General features: G+C 48.6%; 1 protein-coding gene across 4 annotated transcripts in view; it reads left to right on the forward strand.

The window, feature by feature from the left end:
• Bcar3 (BCAR3 adaptor protein, NSP family member) overlaps nucleotides 1-22743 on the forward strand; it is a 115781-nt gene extending 93038 nt beyond the window's left edge. For 2 of the 4 annotated variants that reach the window (XM_042684610.1, XM_042684620.1), the window contains 7 exons: nucleotides 1852-1955; nucleotides 3179-3813; nucleotides 10696-10811; nucleotides 13979-14150; nucleotides 17881-17992; nucleotides 18508-18720; nucleotides 22142-22743. In XM_042684610.1, the coding sequence (XP_042540544.1) occupies nucleotides 1852-1955; nucleotides 3179-3813; nucleotides 10696-10811; nucleotides 13979-14150; nucleotides 17881-17992; nucleotides 18508-18720; nucleotides 22142-22317 (1528 nt within the window). In that variant the 3' untranslated portion in view covers nucleotides 22318-22743. Of the gene's footprint in view, nucleotides 1-915; nucleotides 1066-1642; nucleotides 1681-1851; nucleotides 1956-3178; nucleotides 3814-10695; nucleotides 10812-13978; nucleotides 14151-17880; nucleotides 17993-18507; nucleotides 18721-22141 lie in introns of those variants that run through there. The other 2 variants (XM_042684628.1, XM_042684633.1) reach the window with 2 other exon arrangements.
• Nucleotides 22744-23436: the final 693 nt, after the last annotated feature.

Consider the following 23436-nt stretch of genomic DNA (forward strand, 5'->3'; position numbering starts at 1 on the left):
TGGGCCTGGGTGCTGTCCCTCAGCTCTCCAGCTCAAGGTTAGCCTCTACCACTTGAGCCACAGGCCACTTCCGGTTTTCTAGTGGTTTACTGGAGATAAGAGTTTCATGGACTTTCCTGCCCAGGATGGCTTTGAACCTTGATCCTCAGATTTCAGCCTCCTGAGTAGCTAGTATGACAGGCATGAGCCACCAGCGCCTGGCAGTTTTGGTTGTTTTGAGGCAGGGTTTTACTACGCAACTCAGGCAGGCCTTCAATTCTCAACCCCCAGCCTCTGCCTTCTGAGAATACCCACCACACCAAGGTTTAGATGGAAAATAAAAAATTTAAATCTCCTTTATTTTTTTGTGCCATTACAGGGGCTTGAACTCAGGCCCTGGTGCAGTCCATTAGCTTTTTCCACTCAAGGTTAGCACACTACCACTTCAGCCACAGCTCCCTTTCCTGCTTTTTGGTGATTAGTTAGAGATAAGTCTCATGGATTTTTTGCCTACACTCACTTTGAACTGTGATCCTCAGATCTTGAAACCATCTGTTGGCAAAAACAAAACAAAACCCTCTTTTTTTCCAACATAAAACAAAAGACTAAGTAGTAGAAGTCTCTAAGTGGATGAAACTGGCCTGACACGGCCTGGCTGTTGCTCTGATAGCCCTATGGGTATGTGGAACCCCATTATCTCTCAGCCTGCAGGCCCAGAAATGGGTACAGGTGGATCTAGGGGTGGACTGAGCATGAGTGATGGCCTTGACTGCCTGTCCTCTGCCCTGCCTTCCCAGACGTCAGCCCTGGCTCGGGGCCCGCCCACCCTGACGTCAGGTCCTCTGGTTGGCTGGCCAGGCCCCAGCAAAGGTGTGCTGTCCCAGTCAGCCAGGTCTCTGCCTGCCTGCCCAGCTCCAGGCCCCGGGAGTCTGACCTCTGTAATCACGACTCAAATATCATTTCTCAGAAGCGATTTCCTTTTGGAATTTGCCCTGTGTCTTGCCTTATCTCTGAGCGGTTGCTGGACTATCTCTGTTGTTTGGAGTTTGGGGGTTTTATGATTTGGTTTGTTTGATGCTGGCAAAGGTAGGAGAAGACCTTCACCATCTTTGTGACATAGAATGTTCTGTGCTTCTGGGCGGGCCAGCTAATAATCATGCTAACCTGCCTGGTGCCGTGCCATTTTCTCTAGCGAGACAGACCCCAAATGCTGGTGCTAGATAGAGAAGATCCCAAGTGGAGGAATGCTGGCAGATGTGTCAAAGGCCACCTTCGTCTTTCCCTGAGGTCACTGTGCATGGTGACTGGTGGCTTTTTTTAACAGCAGGAAGAGGGGACCGGTCAGGGGGTCCCCCAGCACTCAGGAGCATGGGGTGACAGCCTCCCTTGGGAGTCACTGCAGTCCAGGGTGATGGGGAAAAAAAAAAACAACAGCTTCCTTCCAGCCAACACTGAAGCATGATGGAAAGCACATGCTCACATCCTTCAACGAGTCTTTCTCCCAGTCTTTTAGGCTCTGTTAAAAGTGCACTTTCCAGTTTATCAGATTTTTCCCCAGAGAGGATATCGTGAAACTCTTACCCTGCTCTGTTGAAGAGGATGGAGGCGTCCTAGGACTTAGCTGCCGGTCCCGGGGCTGTGGGTCTTTATTAATGGTCCTATCAGTCATTCCTTCTCGGTGAACATTCCTTCACTGTTAGGGTATGCAAAGTACTCTCGTTCTGGGCAAGTTGTGTTGCTTTGATTTGCTGGGTTTGGGGTTTGTGTTGTTGAGTTTTTGAGTGCTTTTTTTTCCCCTTAGCTTTCCATGACGTTGCCTAAAGGTTTTACTACTTAATGACACGGTTCTGCCCGCTTTGTCTTTGGCTTCAGGAACAGAGAGAAGAGCGGCAGCCAGCCAGCCTGCCTGGACCACATGCAGGACCGGCGGGCGTTGGTCCTCAAAGCTCACCAGTCGGAGAGTCACCTGCCAATCGGTAGGTCTGTGGGAATGCCAGGGAGGGATGGGGGGGAGGGGGAACGACAGTGTGGCCCCAATTTCCTTCAGGCGGCCGCCTTGTTTCATCAAGAGTTTCTAAAAGTCTTAAACCTCCACGACGGTGGCCTGGAGGGGAAAGGACTGGGGGCAACTCTGGTTTTCAAACACTCATCTGCCTACTTTATGCACACTACAAGCAGGCCTGATTATCTCAGGAAACTGAGGTGCAGAGAAGTGAATGAAGGAGAGTCACCTCGTATTTGAACTCAGGTTTTGTGATGTCCATTTGATAACTGGCAGTTTTTAAAGGAAAAAAAAAAAGGTGCTAACTCCTTCGGTCCCCACTTTGGGTTAGGCTGGCCGCCTGGCCCGGCAGCTGTCCACAGGAACCGCCTTTCTCTGGTCTCCTTCCACGAGGAGAAGAGTGATAAGGAAGGGGTGTGGAAATCCAGCAAGCAGTTATGTGACTGGGAGGGGGAAGGGGGTTTGTTCTTTTTACAAATAACTTTCCTCGGAGCCACAGATTGATTTTCCGAGAGCCCCCTTTGTCAAGTGCTTCTGTCATCTGACTGTCACAGGGGTTGTGACAAGCCCCTGGGTCACTAGCTATCTGTTAATACGGGCTGGGATCTGCCCTGGCTCTGGCGGAGAGTGACTCAGGGCCCTTTAAGAAAGTGAGAAAGTCTTGCATTACTCACCATTGTCCTCCGATGTTTCCTGATCTGTGTTTCCCAACCTTGGTGACCATAGAAAGATGTAGCCAGTCGCTGGTGGCTCAACACCTGGAATTCTAGCTGCTTAGGAAGCTGAGAGCTGAGGACTGCGGTTTGAAGCCAGCTGGGGTAGGAAAGTCCATGAGACTCCTATCTGCAATTCACCACCTATAAACCAGAAGTGGAGCTGGGCCGAAGTAGTAGAGTGCCAGCCTTGGGCGTGAGAGCTCAGAGACAGTTCCCAGAACCTTAGTTCCAACCTAGGACACACACACACACACACACACACACACACACACACACACACACAGTATAGGATTGCCCCCCCTCCCCCCCCAAAAAAAATGTGGCATGGGGCCTTGTTAACTCTCTCAGAGAAGTCCGGGTGAGGGGTAGTCCCACTGTGTTCCACCAGCATGTAGTGGCAGGCTGGGCAGCTGTCACTTGAGTTTTGTTTCCCGTTCTCCACACAGCTAATCTTTCCCTGCCCTTCGCTTCTCCTCCACAGGCGGCAAGCTGCCTCCCCAGTGCCCGGGCATGGACACGAGCCCTTGTCCAAACTCACCAGTGTTCAGGACTGGAAGCGAGCCCAGCTTGAGTCCAGCATTGATCCGGAGGGTCTCCTTGGACACTAGGGCGGGGGAGGCTCTGCGGGGATCTGACAGCCAGCTGTGCCCCAAACCACCCCCGAAGCCCTGCAAGGTGCCCTTCCTCAAGGCGCCGCCCTCTCCGTCCTCCTGGCTCAACTCCGACGCCAACTACTGTGAGCTGAACCCAGCCTTTGCCACCGGCTGTGACCGAGGAACAAAGCTGCCCTTGGGGACCCCGGGCAGCCAGGCGGAGCTGCTGACAGCCAGGCAGAATGGGGTGCCGGGTCCCCGGAACTCTGGTATCAACTACTTGATTCTTGATGGGGACGATGGAGCTGGGCCTTGGGAGCCAGCGGTGACACAGGACAGGGCAGAGTTTGTGAAGCCCATCATGGAGACTGTGTCCTCATTCAGGCCCAATGACTTTGAATCCAAGCTCCTCCCTCCGGAGAACAAACCCCTGGAAACAGCCATGCTGAAGCGTGCGAAAGAGCTGTTCACCCAGCACGAGCCCAAGCTCATCGCCCAGCACATGCTGAGCATGGACTGCAAGGTGCGTGATCCGTTCCCCTCCCCTGCCTTCTGAGAGTTCACAGGGAGTCTGTCTGTGTCTGTCTGGCTAGCCGGCTGGCCTCTCCGTACTTTGCCACTGAGGTGCTTTGCTCAGAGAAGTCTGACCCTAACACAGGTGTGGGATTGGTTTACAGGGTGGGAACCATTCTTGGGCAACCTTTGTCCAACAGAAGCTTAGAAACTTCACCCTGGACAGACAGCACAGGGCTGGGACCCCTGCGCCCACTCCTGCTGGTGACCGGAGCTGTTGCAGAATCCTCCTCCCCTGTGGGCTTCTCCCCTTAGAGCTTCTCTCTTGGCCTCAACCCCCTTCAGAACAGGTTGAGCTGGAGCCAAAGGAGAGCAGATTCCACACGCGGATGTCATTTCTGGAGCCGCCATGCCTTGCTTTTTAAAAACTTTTATTATATATTACACATATGCATGATACATGTATGTTGCCACTAAAATGGTCCTTAGGATCGTTACCTTGATGGGTTTGTCGGTTGTGTTCTTTTTTGTTTTTTTCCACAATATTCCCTTTATTGGTATTAATCACAGTTACGAGGCCTTTTTTTTTTTTTTTTTGGGTCCAGTCGTGGGGCCTGAACTCTGGGCCTGGGCACTGTCCCTCAGCTCTTCGGCTCAAGGCTAGCGCTCTACCACTTGAGCCACAGCACCACTTCCGGCTTTTTTTTCTTTTTGCTTATGTGGTGCTGAGGAATCGAACTCAGGGCCTCAGGCATGCAAGGCAAGCGCTCTACCACTGAGCCACCTTCCCAGCCCCGAGGCCTTTTTTTTTTTAAACAATTACTCAATGTAAAAAAATAGTAAGATGGCAGATTAGGTGAAAAGACACATCACACAAAAATGCAGCTTCCTGGTGCTCTCCATTGATTAACGCTTGGTATATGTGAAAATGTTACTTTATCATCATTTGCTCTGCTCATACATACATGTAAACACCCCTTGCTTACCACACCCTGCACTGACCTGGAGATACCTTCCACACCCAGTCTTTCATTGAACAACCCATCATGGCTGACATGCCGTAAGACTGAATACATGTGCTGATGTCATGGACCCTGTGTATGTATGTGTGTGTGCACGTTGGCATGGCTGCCAGTACTAGAGCTTCAACTCATGGCCTCATGCTCTTCTTTTCACTTTTTGCCTCAAGCCTGGATCTCTACCACTTGAATCACATTTCCACTTCTAAACTTTTCCTGCATTGATTGGAAATAAAGAGTCTTACAGGCTTTTCTCCCCAGATTGGCTTTGAACCATGATCCTCAGATCTCAGCCTCCTGAGTAAGCTGGGATTACAGTTGAGGGCCACCTGTATCTGAATATCATAGTTACTTTTGACAGGAAATAGTTCTTTCAGGTTTGGGTGACATTTTGTTCACAGGTAGTTTCCAAGGAGACTTATCCTTCAGAGAGATCATATGTGTCACAGGCTGAGATGACTCCTGATTTTTTTATGTACACCAGTCCTGGGGTTTAAACTCAGGGCCTGGACTCTGTTCCTGAGTTTGTTTTGCTCAAGGCTAGTGCTCTATCACTTGAACCACAGCTTCACTTCCAGCTTTTATTTTTGGTGGTGGTTTAGTGGAGATAACAATCTCATAGGCTTTCCTGCTCAGGCTGGCTTTGAACCCAGATCCCAGATCTCAGTCTCCTGGGTAGCTAGGATTACGGGTGTGAGCCACTGACGTCTAGTTTGTCCCTTGGTATTTGATAAGGCCTCAGTGAAATTTAAAGCTTTTAAAAAATTATTTAAAACCCCTTTTAATTCCAGGTAAGGAAACTCTGTCAGCTTCAAAGGTCAGGGCTTATTTAAGAACTGGATTTTCTTCCCAAGTCAGGAATCATGTCTAAAAATCCAGCCCCTGAGGACTCTGCGGAAGTTCTGCAGTTGATTAAGGAATCCACGGAGCTGCCAAGGGGGCCAGCTATTAGGTAATTACTGATTGCCCTGAGAGCAAAAAGTCCCCTCTGGAGACAACCACCAGTAACTAGTGTACCCCATTACTCAGCCTGGAGGGGGGGTAGGGGCTACTAAGCAAGCCCTGAGAATGAAGCCAGGAAATGGCCGCTCTAGAAAAGTAAGGCTTGCAGACTCCGTTGGCCAGGTGCTATGTCAAACTCTTAACTTCACTTGAGGTAATCTGTCCAAAGGTAAAAAGGATTGAGGATTTCTGACCAGCAAGTCCTTCCCGCTGCGCCCCAGATCTGAGCGAAGGGCCATGCGAATAGGCCAGAGGTGACATTCTTCCTTGTAGCTGGCTGGGAACCTGCCTGACTTCCATACAGGAAGCTCCTGCTGGAAACGCGCTGGATGACTGAACAGCTTGTTGATGGTCTAGGCAGGAGGAGATGCCTGCCCCTTGCAGGAAGTCTCCAACCTTCCCATAGTCTTTGACAGCCATGAAACTACAGCCTGAGTGGGAACTGAACCTGATCTCAATTGGACAGCGTGCCGTCTGTCTTTGGGTGTCCCTGAGAGGGTCCCCAGAAAGTGAGGAGGAGCCAGCCCCACCGAAGCCCGGGGCCATGTGCAGCCCTCCCTCTTCCTCCACTACTTCCTGTTCTTGTCCTAGAACCAGGGTTCCTAACAAGAAAGGCGTTCCCCTCCTCAAATGCAGCTACACAGGGCTACCAGGTGCCAGGAGCCGGTACGGGACAGCATCTGGGGCCCACCTGCCCATTCCCGCCCATGCCCACAGCCTGGGTGCAGATGCTCATGGAGGCCAACAGAACAATGGGTGGTCATGAGGGCTGTGTTGGCCCTGCCTGGCTGGTGGAGGCTGGTCCTCTCCCCCTTCGGGGCCTGGTTAGGAGCTAGGAGCCCCGCCAACTCTGTGTGCAGGCGCTGGCCACCCTGTGCTTCTAGAGCTCAGCCATTCTCCCACCTGCTTGTCTTTGCCCAGTGAGGCCCAGTGGTTTCAGAGCGTGGCCCCTGGGCCTGAACTGCCTGAGTCCCACAGTTGCCACCTCAGCCGCATGGCTGGCTCTCTCTGTTCCCACCAGGAAGACCAGATTTGAGCTCTCCCAGGTGGCCTGCCAGGTGAAGACGAAGTGAAATGATACGTGTAATGCCCTGGGCACTGTGCCTGGCCTACCATGTGTCTAAGCAATGATTATGTTAGGTCTTCAGCCTACATGGGGCATGTGTGGTATGCCAGGCTAGCCCCTTCCTTGAAGGGGACCATACTGGGGTGAGGTAAAAAGGGACAGTAGCCGGGTGCCGGTGGCTCACACCTGTCAGCTACTCAGTAGGCTGCGAATCTGAGGAATATGGTTCAAAGCCAGCCTGGACATGAAAGGCCGTGAGACTCTTGGCTCCAATTAAGCATCAAAAGGCAAGAAGTAGAGATGTGCTGTAAGTGGTAGAGCTCTACCCTTGAGCAAAAAAAAAGCCCAGGGACAGCAGCTAGACCCTGCGTTCAAGCCCCGGGACTGGCAGAAGGAAAGAGAGACAGAGACAAGATTTGGTGATTTGGGAACTTGAACCACTGTCCCACAGGAGCTGTGGTCCCTTGGATGAGGGGTAGGGGCAGGGAGGGTCTGGGATATGTTTGGAAGTCTGCATAGCTGGCAGGTGAATGCAGGAAGATCGTGGCAGCAGCAGGAAGTGTATGTGGAGACGCGCAGATCAAAGATGAGGACCGGGGGCTGGGAAGGTGGCTCAATGGTAGAGCGTTTACCTTGCATGCTTGAGGCCCTGGGTTCGATTCCTCAGCACCACATAAGCAAAAAGAAAAAAAGCTGGAAGTGACGCTGTGGCTCAAGTGGTAGAGCGCTAGCCTTGAGCTGAAGAGCTGAGGGACAGCGCCTAGGCTCAGAGTTCAGGCCCCACGACCGGACCCAAAATAAAACAAAGATGAGGACCGGGTAGAATAGGGAGGGCCTGGTGGTCTCCCTTTCAGAGTTCCTAAGCTTTTACCTCTGGGTTCACACTAGGTCTCTGCCAGCAAAGCACTTTACCAGTAACCGAGGGACAGACCCATAGAAATAGGGGTGCAGATCTGAGTCTTCTGTGCTGTGGGCAGAGACGATGATCAGGCCAGGTGATCTCACTGCATTCTAGAAGGCCCCATGGCAGCCAGCAGCCTCTGAGGCAGTGGGACGAGGAGGAATGGGTGAACTAGGAGATTCAGCAGCTCGGGTAACAAGACTGGGAGAGCAAAGGGAGTCAGGGACACCTTGTCAGGGGCCTCTCCACCCCCCCCCCCCCCATCCTGCTGGACTCAGCCTGCCATAAGTACTGTGTAAGTGCTCCTTCCTCTGTGAGTCCTGACACCTAACCTAGGTCCCGCAGTTGGGCTCTGAGTCACCTTGGTTTGTAGCTCAGCCAAGACATGCAGGTGCAGTCAGGAAAGGGACCCAGAGACGACACAGTGGCGTAGGAGACAAATTGGAGACAAAATTGGGACCCCAGAATGCTGCTAATAATTCCAGAACAAAACCGAATCAGTGTCCAACCTTGAAATCTAGGGATTAGAACTCGAGATACAGGCTAGAACCCTCTGACAGGACCACTGCCTAGACGCGTGTACTCAAGCATAAATACCATGTAAGAATCCTTTTGGGGCTGGGAAGGTGGCTCAGTGATAGAGCGCTTGCCTTGCATGCATGAGGCCCTGGGTTCGATTCCTCAGCACCACATAAGCAAAAAGAAAAAAGCCGGAAGTGGCACTGTGGCTCAAGTGGTAGAGTGCTAGCCTTGAGCTGAAGAGCTGAGGGACAGTGCCCAGGCCCAGAGTTCAGGCCCCACGACTGGACCCAAAAACAAAACAAAAAAAGAATCCTTTCAAACATGTATGCTCACAAAGAAATTCAAGCTGGGCACTGGTGGCTCATGCCTGTAACCCTAAGCTATTCAGGAGACTGAGAACTGAGGATCGCAGTTCAAAGCCAGCCCAGGCAGGAAAGTCTGTAAGACTCTTACCTCCAATGAGCCACCAGAAAACTGGCAAGTGGAGCTGTGGCTCAAAGTAGTAGAGCACTAGCTTTGAACAAAAGAGCTCAGGGACAGCACCTAGGTCCTAAGTTCAAGCCCCACAACCGACCAAAAAAAAGCAACAACAAAAAACAATTACAGTCCATCTACAGTGGCTCAGTTTAGGGGCTTTTTTTTTTCTCTTTTCACACATGAGGCCTGTTTTTGGAGCTGCCCCTAGGCAGGGTGCTAAGGTGTTAAGTCTCTTTGCTAAGTTCCAGCCAGAACCTTCCCTTCCCAGTAGTGAGTCACAACTTAGATTTTCAAATAGCTTTTGGGGGGTTGGACTTTTTTTTTTTTTTAACTCATTTGCAAAGTCCTCAAGAGAGATGAACTTAGTAGTTGTGTTACAAAAGGGGAAACTGAGGCCAGTGGGCAAAATTGAAAATGCAATGTGGATTCTGCATTGCATTCTGATGTCCGCCCCTGGGCAGCCAGTCCTGCAGGCTTCTCTCCCAGGGTGGACAGCGGTTTTCCTTTGCTCAACCACAGAAGTTAAAAGGTCAGGGTTAATAACACCAGCTGGACTTCCAGATGTTCCTTTGTGGTCTATTATGCACATCTGCACTGCTCAGATGCCTGGGATCATTATTACTGGAAGACAGCCCACCAGATGCAGGCGAGGAACTGTCCAGATTTGCTTAGCCCCATTTTCGGAACTGACTCTGGTATAGCATATCAGCCAATGGCCAACTAAGTGCCTGATTTTGAGAAACTGGGATTGCAAAGTAGAATCGAGATGTGGTGAGGGCTGCTTGGAACAAGAAAATTTTCTTTCAAGGAAACCCTCTCAGGAGGCGGCCACAGGTATGTTTGAGACCATAGGGTTTTTAATCACTATATACGTTTTTAATAGTTTCCAGACATACAGCATGTGAGCTGCACCCAGGAGAGGCATCATTAAGGGCAATAGCAGCCAGCCATGGCTGTGCAGTGAGAACATGAATGACATGAATGGCAAAGCCTGGGGCTGACGCCAGCATGGGTGGGATTCCACTGCTCCTCTGCAGAGGAGGGCCTTCCTGCTGCTGGCAGGATCCAGCTTCAAGCAACTACATTGTTCTCTTGCTGGATAAGAACACATGCCAAACCTGTAGACCAGTTTAGGAGTTTCCCTTTGGCTTTCTTTTTCCCTTTCAGCTTTATATCTGTGTGTGTGTGTGTGTGTGTGTGTGTGTGTAAGTTAACCCAAATATCATATAAGAATCATACTTTTAGGCACAGTTGTTCATACATTCAACAATTAAAGTCTCTCTCTCCAGTGGTCCAGGTTAGGGGATTCCTTGCCATGTGATGAATCTAGCTGGCGCCAGCACCAGCAAGATTTATCATATGGCGGGGCGCCAGTGGCTCATGCCTGTAATCCTAGCTACTGAGGAGGCTGAGATCTGAGGATCATGGCTCAAAGCCAGCCCCCAGGCAGAAAAGTCTGTGAGACTGTTGGTTGTGGGGCTTGAACTCTGGGCTTGGGTGCTGTCCGTGCGCTCTTCAGCTCAAGGCTAGCGCACTACTGCTTGAGCCGCAGCACCATTTCTGGTTTTCTAGTGGTTTACTGGAGATAAGAGTCTCACGGACTTTCCTGCCCGGACTGGCTTTGAACCGTGATCCTTAGATCTCAGCCTCCTGAGTAGCTAGGATTACAGGCGTGAGCCACTGGTGCCCAGCAATGAGACTCTTATCTCCAATTAACCACTAGAAAACTGGAAGTGATGCTGTGGCTCAAGCGGTAGAGTGCTCAGCTTGAGCTGAAGAGTACAGGGACAGTGCCCAGGCCCAGAGTTCAACCCCCATGACCGACAAAGAAAAAAAAAAAAGGTTCATCACATGGAAAGAAATCCCCTCTTCTAACCCAGTGAATTTGAACTTGGCCTCCCACAGGTTGCTAGGATACTCGAAGTCTCAGAAGAGACGAAGAGGAACATGGGTGTGAGCTCAGGGCTGGAACTCATCACCTTGCCTCACGGGCACCAGCTGCGCCTGGACATCATGGAAAGGTGAGCAACGCTGGCCGAATTTCCCATCCTTTCAACTCCCTGCAGGCCCCGGCCCCAGGGGCCTGTCAGTTCAAGGTTTGTGCTTGGTACTGGAGGCTCTTCTCAGAAGCCCAAGCTAGAGATTTCCTGGAGTAATACCTAGACGAGCCAGGGACAAGAACACCAAGGTGGATGGTGAGACACATTCTGCTGCTATCTGGCCGGCCTGGAGCCTCGGAGATCTTCTACCGCCTCTGGCTGACTCATGAAATGCATGCCTTTGCCACTTTGGAGCTTAAGGTTGCTTGAGAAATTAAATGGGAGCTGGGAAAGGTTGGGAAGAACAAATTCTCAACAATTTCTTTAAGGGATGGACTAATGAGGGAGGTCAGGGGTGCCAGGGCTCAGAAAGTCTTAGGCCCTGAGTACCTGAGTGAGGCCTATTTTTAAAAGGTATAAGACTTAGCCGGGCTGGGAAGGTGGCTCAGTGGTAAAGTGCTTGCCTTGCATGCATAAGGCCCTGGGTTCAATTCCTCAGCACCACATAAGCAGGAAAAAAAAGGCCGGAAGTGGTGCTGTGGCTCAAGTGGTCAGAGTGCTAGCCTTGAGCTAAAGAGCTGAGGAACAGTGCCCAGGCCCAGAGTTCAGGCCCCACGACCTGATTACCCCCCTCCCCCCCAAAAAAGATTTAGCCATATCTTGCCTATATAATTGTAACCCCTCTGTACAGTATTTTCACAATTTAAAAAAAAAAGACTTGGCCTGGTCACCAGTGGCTCACACCTGTTACCCTAGCTATTCAGGAGGTTGAGATCTGAGGATCACAGTTCAAAGCCAACCCCGTCAGAAAAGTCTGTAAGACTCTGATCTCCAATTAACCACTAGAAAACTGGAAGTGGTGCTATGGCTCAAAGTGGTAGCATACTAGCCTTGAGTGAAAAAGCTCAGAAATAGCACCCCAGCCCTGAGTTCAAGCTCCATGACCAAAGACTAGATTTACCTATTGTCACAAGAACTGGCCTTTTTGACAACACACACACACACAGCTAATTTGGGCAAGATATCTTAAGTTTTCTGCTCAATGACCCAGTGACCGTGACTGGTGTCCCCAGAGCTTTCTATATTCTTGATCACAGCACTGGCTAGGCAAGGACAGGGAAGGACAGAACAGGACAGGAATATCCTTAATAGAGCTGGCAATGATAGAAGTAGCTAGGCACAGGCAGTTGGCTTATTGAGCGCCTAAAATGTGGTTAATTTACCTGGGGAAGAACACTTAAATTTCCTACTTTAAGTGTAAGTTGAACGTGCTAATGGTTGGTAGCTTCTGAAAGATAATGCTGCATTTCACACTGAATGAATACCACAAATGGTAAACATATACTTTAGGTGTTAAATGGAGGTCTTTAATCAAAAGAGTAACCTAGAGCCAGGCACTGGTGGCTCACACCTGTAATCCTAGCTACTCAGGAGGCTGAGATCTGAGGATCCGTGATCAAAGCCAAACCAGGCAGGAAAGTCCCATGAAATTCTTACCTCCAATCAACCACTAGAAAACTGGAAGTGGGGCTGTGGCTCAAACTGATAGAGGGCTCTTGAGCAAAAGAGCTCAGGGATAGCACCCAGTTCCCATAGCTGTAGATGCCTCCAGTCAACCACATCAGGATGGTGAGGGAGGACAAAGGAAAAAGGCTAGCAGACTTTGTTCAGGCACGCCCAGGGTGTAAGGCTGTGGGAAATTACAGACCTGACTTCCAAACTGCCCTACTTTTCCTAAGAAAGCTTCTAGAGGTTAGCCTTTTTTTCCTTGTACAGGGACCTGGCCTCTGTTACACTGACTTCCGGTCTGTTGTTTGGAATGGTTACCCCTCCTTTGCTCCCACCTCTCCTGAGAAACAGCATGGCCTGAAATGTCCCCAGGTTGGAGGTCTAATGAACCTGAGCCTTATTTCTCAGTATTGTTGGGTGAATGTGGGCATGGGTTCTGGGCCAGGCTATAGGCAGGTTTGGAGCTTTTCTCTTGGCTGTTTCCTGACTGCACTTTTGTTAACATCCTTTGCTTTTTCTTCTCCCTGATTGCTGTTTGTGGGGAGTCTCACTCAGCTAGTTTCCCGCCCAAGAATGAGTGACTTGTAGGGTGATCCTGCTGTACCTAGGGTGTGGTTTGATTACCGTGTGCTAAGTAAAGGCCAGGGCCACAGAGTCCTGAGCTATGGAATGACATCATTCTCTTCCCTTTGAGACTCAAATATGAAACACCCTTGACTTTTCACTTAGTACCCCAGCCATCTACCCCAGCTGCACGGAGCCAAAAGCATCTTCCGTGTACCACACAGCTGCACGTTCAGCTGTGAACCTTCACAGCTGAATGCAATTCCAGAGTTTCAAAGGCCTGACGTGTTTAAATAACGACAGCTATAAAGTTACCTCCAGCCCTTGTCCGGCAGCCCAGGACAAATTTAATTTGGGCAATTCCGGCCCAGGGCCTGGATTTACAGCCTAAGTGTGCTTCCTGCCACCAACTGACCCCTATTCATAGTAGTTTTATTGTCACTAATAGAAAAGCTCCCCCTGCTTCCTGCCCTGGGTCTGGGAGGTTGACCCATGGAGTTTGAGACGAGAAAAGGAAAGATTGTTGGGGGAATTAAGATTCTGACTTTATTAGGGTCTGAACAGATAGCAGATTACTGCCCAGTAGCTATTCAAGCTGCCTTTACCGCTCCATTCACGTGGTGGCCTTTTGATTGGGGCTGCAGAATTCCATCTGAGTGCCTTTCCTTCCTGGATCAAGCACAGTCCTCTCATGTTTCTGGCCTTTCCTTTCCCAGGTGGTTCAGGGCTTGTGGCGCCTCAGGGCAAAGACGCCTTATGTGTGTGGAGGGATCCTGGTGTCTCTTTGGATCTCTGGTGGTGGGGGTAGAGGCCAAGTAGCCACTTATTACGCAGCACTGCCCCGAGAGTTCCTCTTCCTGTCCCCAGATCCAGGGCTGAACTTGGCCCTGAGAGCGTCTTGCTTTTGATGTCTAACCCTGGCACATCCCACTCTGTGGAGATCAGCCTTTCAAACGGACCTGCCAGCACATTGTACAACAATCGGCACACACACACAGCCCTGTTTCTGGTGCATTTGGTATCTTTTTCTCCCAGTCTCACTGACCCAAGGCTGACCATGACCTCCTCCCTCTCAGACACAACACGATGGCCATCGGGATTGCCGTGGACATTCTGGGCTGCACGGGCACCCTGGAGGACCGAGCGGCCACCCTCGACAGGATCATTCAGGTGGCAGTGGAGCTGAAAGATGCCATGGGAGATCTGTATTCTTTCTCAGCCATCATGAAAGCCCTGGAAATGCCCCAGGTAAGGCACCTGCTTTGTGCAGCCCTCGGGGCTTTCCAGAGGTCTTGCACGCCCATGCTTGAGAAATCACAAGCTATTCTGTTGATCTCTAAAGCTAAACTGAATCTTTGCAAAACCTGTGTTAGCAGCAACCTAGAGCATGTACCCAGGTCTTTGGTTCTGTTTATGAAAACAGTGGACAACTGCTGCCAGTCCCAGCTTTGTCTCTGATGTATACTCACTCACAAGAATTATCCTCAGGAACAATCAGTGCTCCTTAGAACCAGCTGGAACAGGCCGCGGGCTGCAGTGTGTTATGAATCGGAGAGGCTGCCCCGCCTGCGTCCCCAGGCGCCTGGCTAATGATGGCAGTGTCTTCAAGTCACCTAAAACAGACTTGCTGATTAAAAATTCATGTCCCTGGCTCACTCATCGTATTGCTCCCTAATAGAATTTCTAAAATTGAGCCTTTGAATTGATCTGTATTGGAAAGGTGTTTTAAGATGGATGTGCAACATGAAGATCTGCATTTGAAATCAATCAGGCCTCCAAGAGGAAAAGTTGCCTGCTGCCTTTACGGCTCAGAATGGGCTTTCCAATTTCTGTCCACTCCAAAAAGTCCCTGTGTGTGTGTGTGCACGCTCACGTGCTGGTCTTGGAGCTTGAACTCAAGGCCTGGGTGCTATCCCTGAACACTTTGGCTGAAGGCTAGCTAGCACTCTACCATTTGAGCCACATTTCCACTTCTGGCTTTTTGGTGGTTATGGTGATAAGAATATCATGGACTTTCTTCCCCAGGCTGGCTTTAAACCTTGATCCTCAGATTTCAGCCTCCTGAGTAGCTAGGATTACAGGTATGAGCCATTGATGTACAGCTTCTTCGCGGACTCGAGTTTGAAATTACAGTCTTTTAAACCAGGTCTACAACCAGTAACACCCAGACTACTACTGGTTTAGTTTGAGAGCCACACACAGTCTCTGAAATCTTGCCATGAGTTCACTGAAAATCCATCATTGCACTCAAAGACACAGCTACAATCACAAGTCCTGCAAGTTAGAACATGGGAGGAACTTAATTTCCCCAGTTAAAGCAACATCATCTTATAAACAAGAAACTGAACAACGATGTTCCTTCTTCAAAATTCTGGGGAGGCTCAACTGCAGTTACAATATTACAAGAGCTTTCAAAGTCTTCAGATGCACTAGAATTTTGCAAGGCCAGTATTTAAAATAAGCAGTACATAAGGCCTGCCCTATTTCCAGGATTCCTACCATAAGAAGAGCTATACATTTTCATTAAATTTGCATCTTTTCCCTTCTCCAGAACAACCTATCATTTTTCCATCAGAGCCACAGGCTGAGCTGTGGGTAAAGGCTCTGGCCTGAGCTTCCTCTTTGAGGAACTCTGTGGGGTCACATGGATGCTGTCTATGACGTCACCCTCAGCAGTTAGGGACTTATCCCAAACACACCAAGTGCCTTCATGGGGGCTTCAGTGATGTCAGACCTTTCTCTCCTGGAGACTCTCAATGATGGGGGTTGGGGGAATACCAGCCTCTGAGGTACCCAGGGCCTGAGGTGAGCCATGGAGAAGGAAGTGCCAAACTGGGAAAAACCCAAGAAAAGAGTCCCTCCTACCACACCCAGGACAGCCTCACCCTCTCTTGGAAAGAGAGCTGTGGCCAGGGGGTTAGCAGGGAGGGGCTACAAGAGGACCCATGGTTGGCCAGAGGAAGACTAGCCACAGATCTGCTTCATCTTGAAGTACAAAGGGGACATGGAGGCCAAGGAAAAGGAATCTAAGCTCTACCACTCACCAGCTGGGAAATCCCCAGCTGTTATCTGATCTATTGCTCGTTTTCTGATCAGTAAAACAAGCCCCACACACCTGCATCATAGGGGTATTGTGAGGATTAGGAAATTCTTCAAATACCTCATTCCCACGGCTTCCTTGTTTCATGTAATCATGAGGGACCATTTAGGATGCATGTGCCAGTGTCCACATGACTCCAAAAGAAATGAATGAGCCCGGTGCTGGTGGCTCACGCCTGTAATCCTAGCTACTCAGGAGGCTGAGATCTGAGGATCACGATTCAAAAGCAGCCCAGGCAGGAAAGTCTGTGAGACTCTTATCTCCAATAAACCACCCAAAAACTGGAAGTGGCACTGTGGCTTAAGTGGTAGAGCGCTCACCTTGAGCTGAAAAGCTCAGGGACAGTGCCCTAGCCCAGAGTTCAAGCCCCACGACTGACACTCCCCCCCCAAAAAAAAGAATGAGCAGAGGTAATGCATGACCTGAGCCACCTTCTGTGTCTCACATTATGTACAAGCACTATTACAATGTTTTGTATCAGGCCGGGCACCAGTGGTTCATGCCTGTCATCCTAGCTACTTAGGAGGCTGAGATCAAAACCAGCCTAGGCAGGAAAGCCCATGAGAGACTCATCTCCAGCTAATCACCAAAAAAGCCAGAAGTAGAGCTATAGTTAAACTGGTAGAGTGCTAGCCTTGAGTATGTATGTATGTATGTATGTGCATCTAACAGGGATAATGCCTAGGCCCCAAGTTCAAGCCCCAGGACCAGCACACACACCTACCTCTGTGGGACATACAGGAACATGAGTCAGCATTTAACTCTATGCACTTGTGGTCAGCAGCAGTTCCTGGAAACTTACCTTCCAGATTATTTTCACTCAGATACACATTTGTAAAAAACACCACAAGGTCATTTTGTAACAGCAGAATAGGCTTAAACCTTTTACGTCTACACTAAACTAGTTTATCCATATGATGGAGCATTATACACAAGTTAAAAAAAAACCAAAGTTATTCTATTGAACCATTTTTCCTGTGGAACCATTTCCAAGCCAGGAATAACTCCATCTACAGTATGATGCACGTATTTTAAAAGATGTGGTGTATAGACATTTGCACACACAGGAGTGGGGAGAGCTGTTTCTTTGGGATGGGCCATCAGAGCAAAAAGGTGAGGTAGGAGATATCTTTTTCTCTACTCACAATTGCTTGTGACATTTTGACCATGCACATTATCTATTACCAAACTTAAGCAGAAGGATAACTGTGTGTGTGTGGGTGAGTGTGTGTGTGTGTACACAAGCCAGTACTGGGGATTGAACTCTCAAGAGCCTAGTGATCTTAGCTTTTTCACTTATGGCTGGCACTCTACCACTTGAACCATAGTTCTACTTCCTGCTTTTTGCTGGTTAACCCAGATGAACTAGAGTTGTTTTCCTGGCAGTCCAGGAGCCTAGATCCTCAGATCTTAACCCTCCTAAGTATCTATTTTTACAGGCATGAGCCACTGGCATCAAGCAGAAAGATACTTTTAAAAAAGAGCTTTTGGGCCGGGCACTGGTGGCTCACGCCTGTAATCCTAGCTACTCAGGAGGCTGAGATCTGAGGATCTCGGTTCAAAGCGAGCCGGGGCAGGAAAGTCTGTGAGACTCTTATCTCCAATAAACCACTAGAGAACTGGAAGTGGTGCTGTGGCTCAAGTGGTAGAGCACTCGCCTTGAGCTGAAGAGCTGAGGGACAGCGCCCAAGCCTAGAGTTCAAGCCCTACGACCGACCAAAAGAAAAAAGAGCTTTTGGGGCTGGGAATGTGGCTTGGTGGTACAGTGCTTGCCTAGCAGGCATGAGGCTCTGGGTTCAATTCCTTCATACCACGTAAATAAAAATTTTTAAAAATGAAAGAGCTTTTTCTAAATACTAGCACCTTTATTGCTTCTAGATCACCAGATTAGAAAAAACCTGGATGGCCCTGAGGCACCATTTCACCCAGACTGCCATTCTCTATGAGAAGCAGCTGAAGCCCTTCAGCAAGATCCTACATGAGGGGCGAGGTGAGCAGGGGGAGAGGAGAGGGGGGAAGAGAGGGGAGGGAAGAAGAAAGGGGAGAGGGGAGAGGAGAGTGGATGCTGCCCCTCAAGAGTCAGTTTGTTAGCTTGTATCTGTTCAGTTTGTCAAAGCAGATACTAGGGCCCAGAGTGAGGCCTTCTATTGTATGCAGGGCAGGCTGTGGGAGGTTCATGGAGGCATTGGGAGCAGAGGACAGCATCACCTGAAGAAATGTCTGCAGATACAAGTATCTTATGGCTCAGTGATAGACTGCTTCCCTTGCATGCATGAGGCCCTGGGTTGGATTCCTCAGCACCACTAAGCAGAAAAAAACGGAAGTGGTACTGTGGCTCAAGCGGTAGGGCCCTAGCCTTGAGCTGAAGAGCTGAGGGACAGCACCCAGGCCCAGAGTTCAAGCCCCATGACCAACAAAAAAGAAAAAAAGAAACCTCTGAGAGTCACTTTGTTCTGTGACTTTCAACAAAACCTAATAGGGAAAACTTTACTCCTTGTTCCTCAGAGAACACGTGTGTCCCGCCAAACAACATATCAGTTCCACTGCTGATGCCTCTTGTCACCTTAATGGAGCGCCAGGCTGTCACATTTGAAGGAACTGACATGTGGGAAAAAAATGACCAAAGCTGTGAAATGATGCTGAACCACTTGGCCACAGCCCGCTTCATGGCTGAGGCTGCAGACAGCTACCGGATGAATGCAGAGAGGGTCCTGGCAGGTAGGAACTGCATTTTTTAATTGGGATGAATGACGGAGCACAGTTATCTAACTGCCAGGGGCTGGGAATGTGTCTTAGTGGTAGAGTGTTTGTCTAGCATGCATGAAGCTCTAGGTTTGATTTCTCAGTGCCACATACACAGAAAAAGCTGGAAATGGTGCTGAGGCTCATGTGGTAGAGTGCTAGCCTTGAGCAAAAGAAGCTCAGGAACAGTGCCCAGGCCCTGAGTTCAAGTCCCAGTACTGGCCAAAGAAAAAGGGCAACACAGTGCTCTTAGAAGCAACTGATTGGGTCATGTGGAGAAAACTTCCAGAAGGAAAAAAATATGTATCACAATGACAGTTAAAACACAGAAGTAGTTATCCAGAAAACATGAGAAGGACAGGATTCCATTTCAGAGGACAGAACACAAACTCATAAAAGAGCTTGGACCTGAGCCATGGCCACCTAGGCTAAAGACACAGGGAGTCCAGCTCTCGGTGAAGGGAGAGAGTTGCCCTGGTTCTGTGGAGGGGACAGGCATTACCATGGCAGTGATCAGGTGATGAATTTTTAAACTCTTCCAAGACCCACCCTTTGATCGATGAGTTGCTGAGCTGTCTGCGACAGGACAAGCCTATCATTTTCTCTTAAAAGGAGGTTGTTGCCTCAGAGCCACAATTTAGATCTGCAGAGTTTGCACTGTCTGCTGTAGGTACCAGTACCATAGACCTGTTTCTCCCCGCCTTCCTCAAGATGTTACGATCTGGGTGGTGGGAGTACATTTATATTCCAGCAACAGTGAGGGATGAGGACCACACAGCTTTCCCGCTCCTCTGGTAGAGCTGCCTGAGCATCTTCCTTAAAACCAGAACTGCGGATCAAGAAATAGGCCCATATAAATGATTTTTGACAACGGTGCCAAGATAATTCACTCGATAAAATAGAATTCAAGCCGGGTGCCAGTGGCCCACACCTATAATCCTAGCTACCCAAGAGGAAGAGATCTGGAGATCAAGGTTCAAAGCCAGCCAAGGCAGGAAAATCCATGAGACTCTTAACCACCAAAAAGCTAGAAGTGCAGCTGTGGCTCAAGTGGTAAAGCACTAGCCTAGAACACAGAAGTTCAGGGACAGCATACAGGCCCTGAGTTCAAGCTCCAGTACCAACACACACACACACACACACACGCACGCACGCACGCACGCACGCATCTGAATCCTTACATCATATAATACACAATAATCAATCCAAAATGCATCATAGACCCAAAATATAAAAGCTAGAGTATAATGAAACATAGGGGCTGGGAAGGTGGCTCAGTGGTAGAGCGCTTGCCTTGCATGCATGAGGCCCTGGGTTCGATTCCTCAGCACCACATAAGCAGAAAAAAAGCCAGAAGTGGCATTGTGGCTCAAGTGGTAGAGTGCTAGTCTTGAGCTGAAGAGCTGAGGGACAGCGCCCAGGCCCAGAATTCAGGCCCACGACCGGACCCAAAGAAAACATAAAATATTTGTAGTCTTGATTTAGGCAAAGATGATTAGAAAAATGTTTTCCCTGGCTGGGAAGTTGGCTCAGTAGTAGAGCGCTTGCCTTGCATGCCTGAGGCCCTGGGTTCGATTCCTCAGCACCACATAAGCAAAAAGAAAAAAGCCAGAAGTGGTGCTGTGGCTCAAGTGGTAGAGTGCTAGCCTTGAACTGAAGAGTTGAGGGACAGCGCCCAGGCCCAGAGTTCAGGCCCCACGACCGGACCCAAAAAAAAAAACAAAAAAAAATGTTTTCCCTTCAAAACTAAGTGAAAAAGTGAGACGCACACTAGGGGAAAATACTTTATAAAAGTATATGATAATGGGCTGGGAAGGTGGCTCAGTGGTAGAACGCTTGCCTTGCATGCATGAGGCCCTGGGTTCGATTCCTCAGCACCCATAAGCAAAAAGAAAAAAAGCCGGAAGTGGCGCCGTGGCTCAAGTGGTAGAGCGCTAGCCTTGAGCTGAAGAGCTGAGGGATAGCACCCAGGCCCAGAGTTCAGGCCCATGACCGGACCCCCCCCCCCCCAAAAAAAACAAAAGTATATGATAATGACATACTCTAAATATCAACCTCTTTACAATGTGAGAAAACAGTATTTAAATAGAAAAATTAAAAAGACTTGAACAGACACCCCATCAGAGAAGATATACAAATTGCAACCACGTGAAAGATTCATAATCATTAGAGAAATGTAAGTTTGAGTCACAATAAGATACTACCTCATTATACATAGAATGGCTATTAAACACCCCCCCCCCAAAAAAAAATGGTTATACATGAAGGAAATGGCCCCTATGTTGCTGGTGCAAATATAACATGGAACAACCATTTTGGAATAGTTGGAACTCAGGACCTGGGTGCTGTCCCTGAGTTTTTGGGCTCAAGGCTAGCACTCTACACTTGAGTCACAGCTTGTTTTCTGGCTTTTTAGTGGTTAATTGTGTGATAAGTCTGTGAGATTCACATGTCTTATCTACCCAGACTGGCTTTGGACTATGATCCTCAGATCTTAGCCTCCTGGGTAGCTAAGGTTACAAGGCCTGAGACATCAGGGTCTAGCTTTATGACTACCTCTTTACAAATGAACTTATCATTTGATCCAGTAATTCTGCTCCTAGAGAAATGAAGGCATATGTCCACAGACAGACCTGTGCAAAAATTTTAACATTATTCACAGCCAGAACCTGGAAACAACCTGATTATCCAGCAGTTAGTGGACATAAACAAAACCTGGTATGACCATACAAATAAATACTCCTCAGCAATAAAAAGGAATGCATTGTTGCTAATACTGCAAACCATCATGCAGAGAGAAATCTGACAGAAAGTGCCATTGCCTAGCTTCATTCATATCACATTTGTAGAGAAGGTAAAGAGAAGCAGGTCTGAGGGTTGGTGAAGGCCTGGAGAAGGAACAAGAATTAGCTATGAAGAAATACTACGGAGTTTTCTAGGCATTTTTTGTTTTTGTTTTGTTTTTTGGGTCTGGTCATGGGGCCTGAACTCTGGGCCTGGGCACTGTCCCTCAGCTCTTCAGCTCAAGGCTAGCGCTCTACCACTTTAGCCACAGCGCCACTTCCAGCTTTTTACTTATGTGGTGCCGAGGAATCGAACCCAGGGCCTGATGCATGCAAGGCGAGCGCTCTTCCAGCCCTCTAGGCATTTTTTAAAAGTGTATATTCACTAGCTTAATCTGCACAGCCAAACAGTGAATACACATAGCATCTCAACCTAGGGCTTCTACACAAACTTCATTCCTGCTCGTCTCAGTGGCGTAATTTCTTGAAGGTGGGTGAGTAGATCGTGGAAGAACAAGTTCATTTCCATCCCACTTTAAACAACCAAGTTTGCAGTCACTTTTAGTATTGTTTGGAGGCAGAACCGGTTACCTGTTTTGTTTCGTCTTGATTAGGTTTTCAACCAGATGAAGAAATGAGTGAGATCCTCAAGACTGAGTTCCAAATGCGATTGCTGTGGGGCAGCAAAGGAGCTGAGGTCAATCAGATGGAGAGATACGAGAAGTTCAACCAGATTCTAACTGCCCTCTCCCGAAAACTGGAACCTCCTCTAAAGCAGGCAGAGCTTTGAGCTGTCCAGAGACCTCGAGGGTCAAGCTTTCCCACTGTCTCCTTGGGAAAAGCCTACCTGACAAATTAATAAATACATGGAAATCTGACAATGTACAGGCTTTTGAAAGCCATGGGATATTAAACGTGTAAGTTGCACAGAGCACATTTATTTATGAATTGTTTAAAGTTACTACTGATTTTTAAATGAGTAATTTATTATTAAGGGTAACTATTGTAATGTTGATTGGCCAATATAAGAGATCAATCTTCTATTAGAGAATATCTGGCTATTTTAGTTTTAATTTCATGTCAGATAAATGTACATAAGAGTTTTTTTGTTAAAGCATGAAACATTTCAGAAGGTATCAGTTGTATGATATTCTTTAAATATGAAAGATTGTAAATAGTCATGAATGAAAATATATGTTTTTGTGAAACACTTGAATCCAATGTTTTATTTTTATTTTGCCAGTCCTGGGCTCTATTCCTGAGCCTCTCTGTGCTTGGGGCTAGCACTCACCACTTGAACCACAGTGCCACTTCTGGCTTTTTTGGTTTTTGTGGTACTGAGGAATTGAATCCAGGGCTTCATGCATGCTAGGCAAGCACTCTACCACTCAGTCACATTACCAGCCTGGCCTCTAGTCTGTCTAATGTGAACTCATCTTACTAAGCTGGCCTCCAAAGGCACTTCCTTCCTTCGCTAGCCACTAGATGCTGACAGTAAACCAACTACCATCTCCTCTGGCAACATCCTCCCAGACACAACCAGAAATAATGCTTCAACCGTTACCAAGGACTCCTAAATCCAGTCAGGGTGACACCTAAAGACATGAGTTAAGAACCTACATGCAAAGGCAAAACCATAACACAACCTTGACTAAGATTTTTCTTGTTTTTATGCTAGTACTGGGATTTGAACTTGGGGGCCTGGGGTACAGTCCCATAGCTTTCCCACTCTACTAGTACTCTGCCGTATGAGCCACAGCTCCACTTCCAGCTTTTTGCTGGGTAACTGCAAAGAAAAGACCTCATAGACATCTCTGTGTGGGCTGGTTTCAACCCTGAATACTCAAGATCTCAGCCTGCCCTGAGTAGCAAGAATTTCTTAAACTAGATAGAAAAGGTAGATGGACTC

This window comes from Dipodomys spectabilis, unplaced genomic scaffold (genome assembly GCF_019054845.1).
Source record: "Dipodomys spectabilis isolate Male_0828 unplaced genomic scaffold, ASM1905484v1 ptg000002l, whole genome shotgun sequence".
Classification (NCBI taxonomy): domain Eukaryota; kingdom Metazoa; phylum Chordata; class Mammalia; order Rodentia; family Heteromyidae; genus Dipodomys; species Dipodomys spectabilis.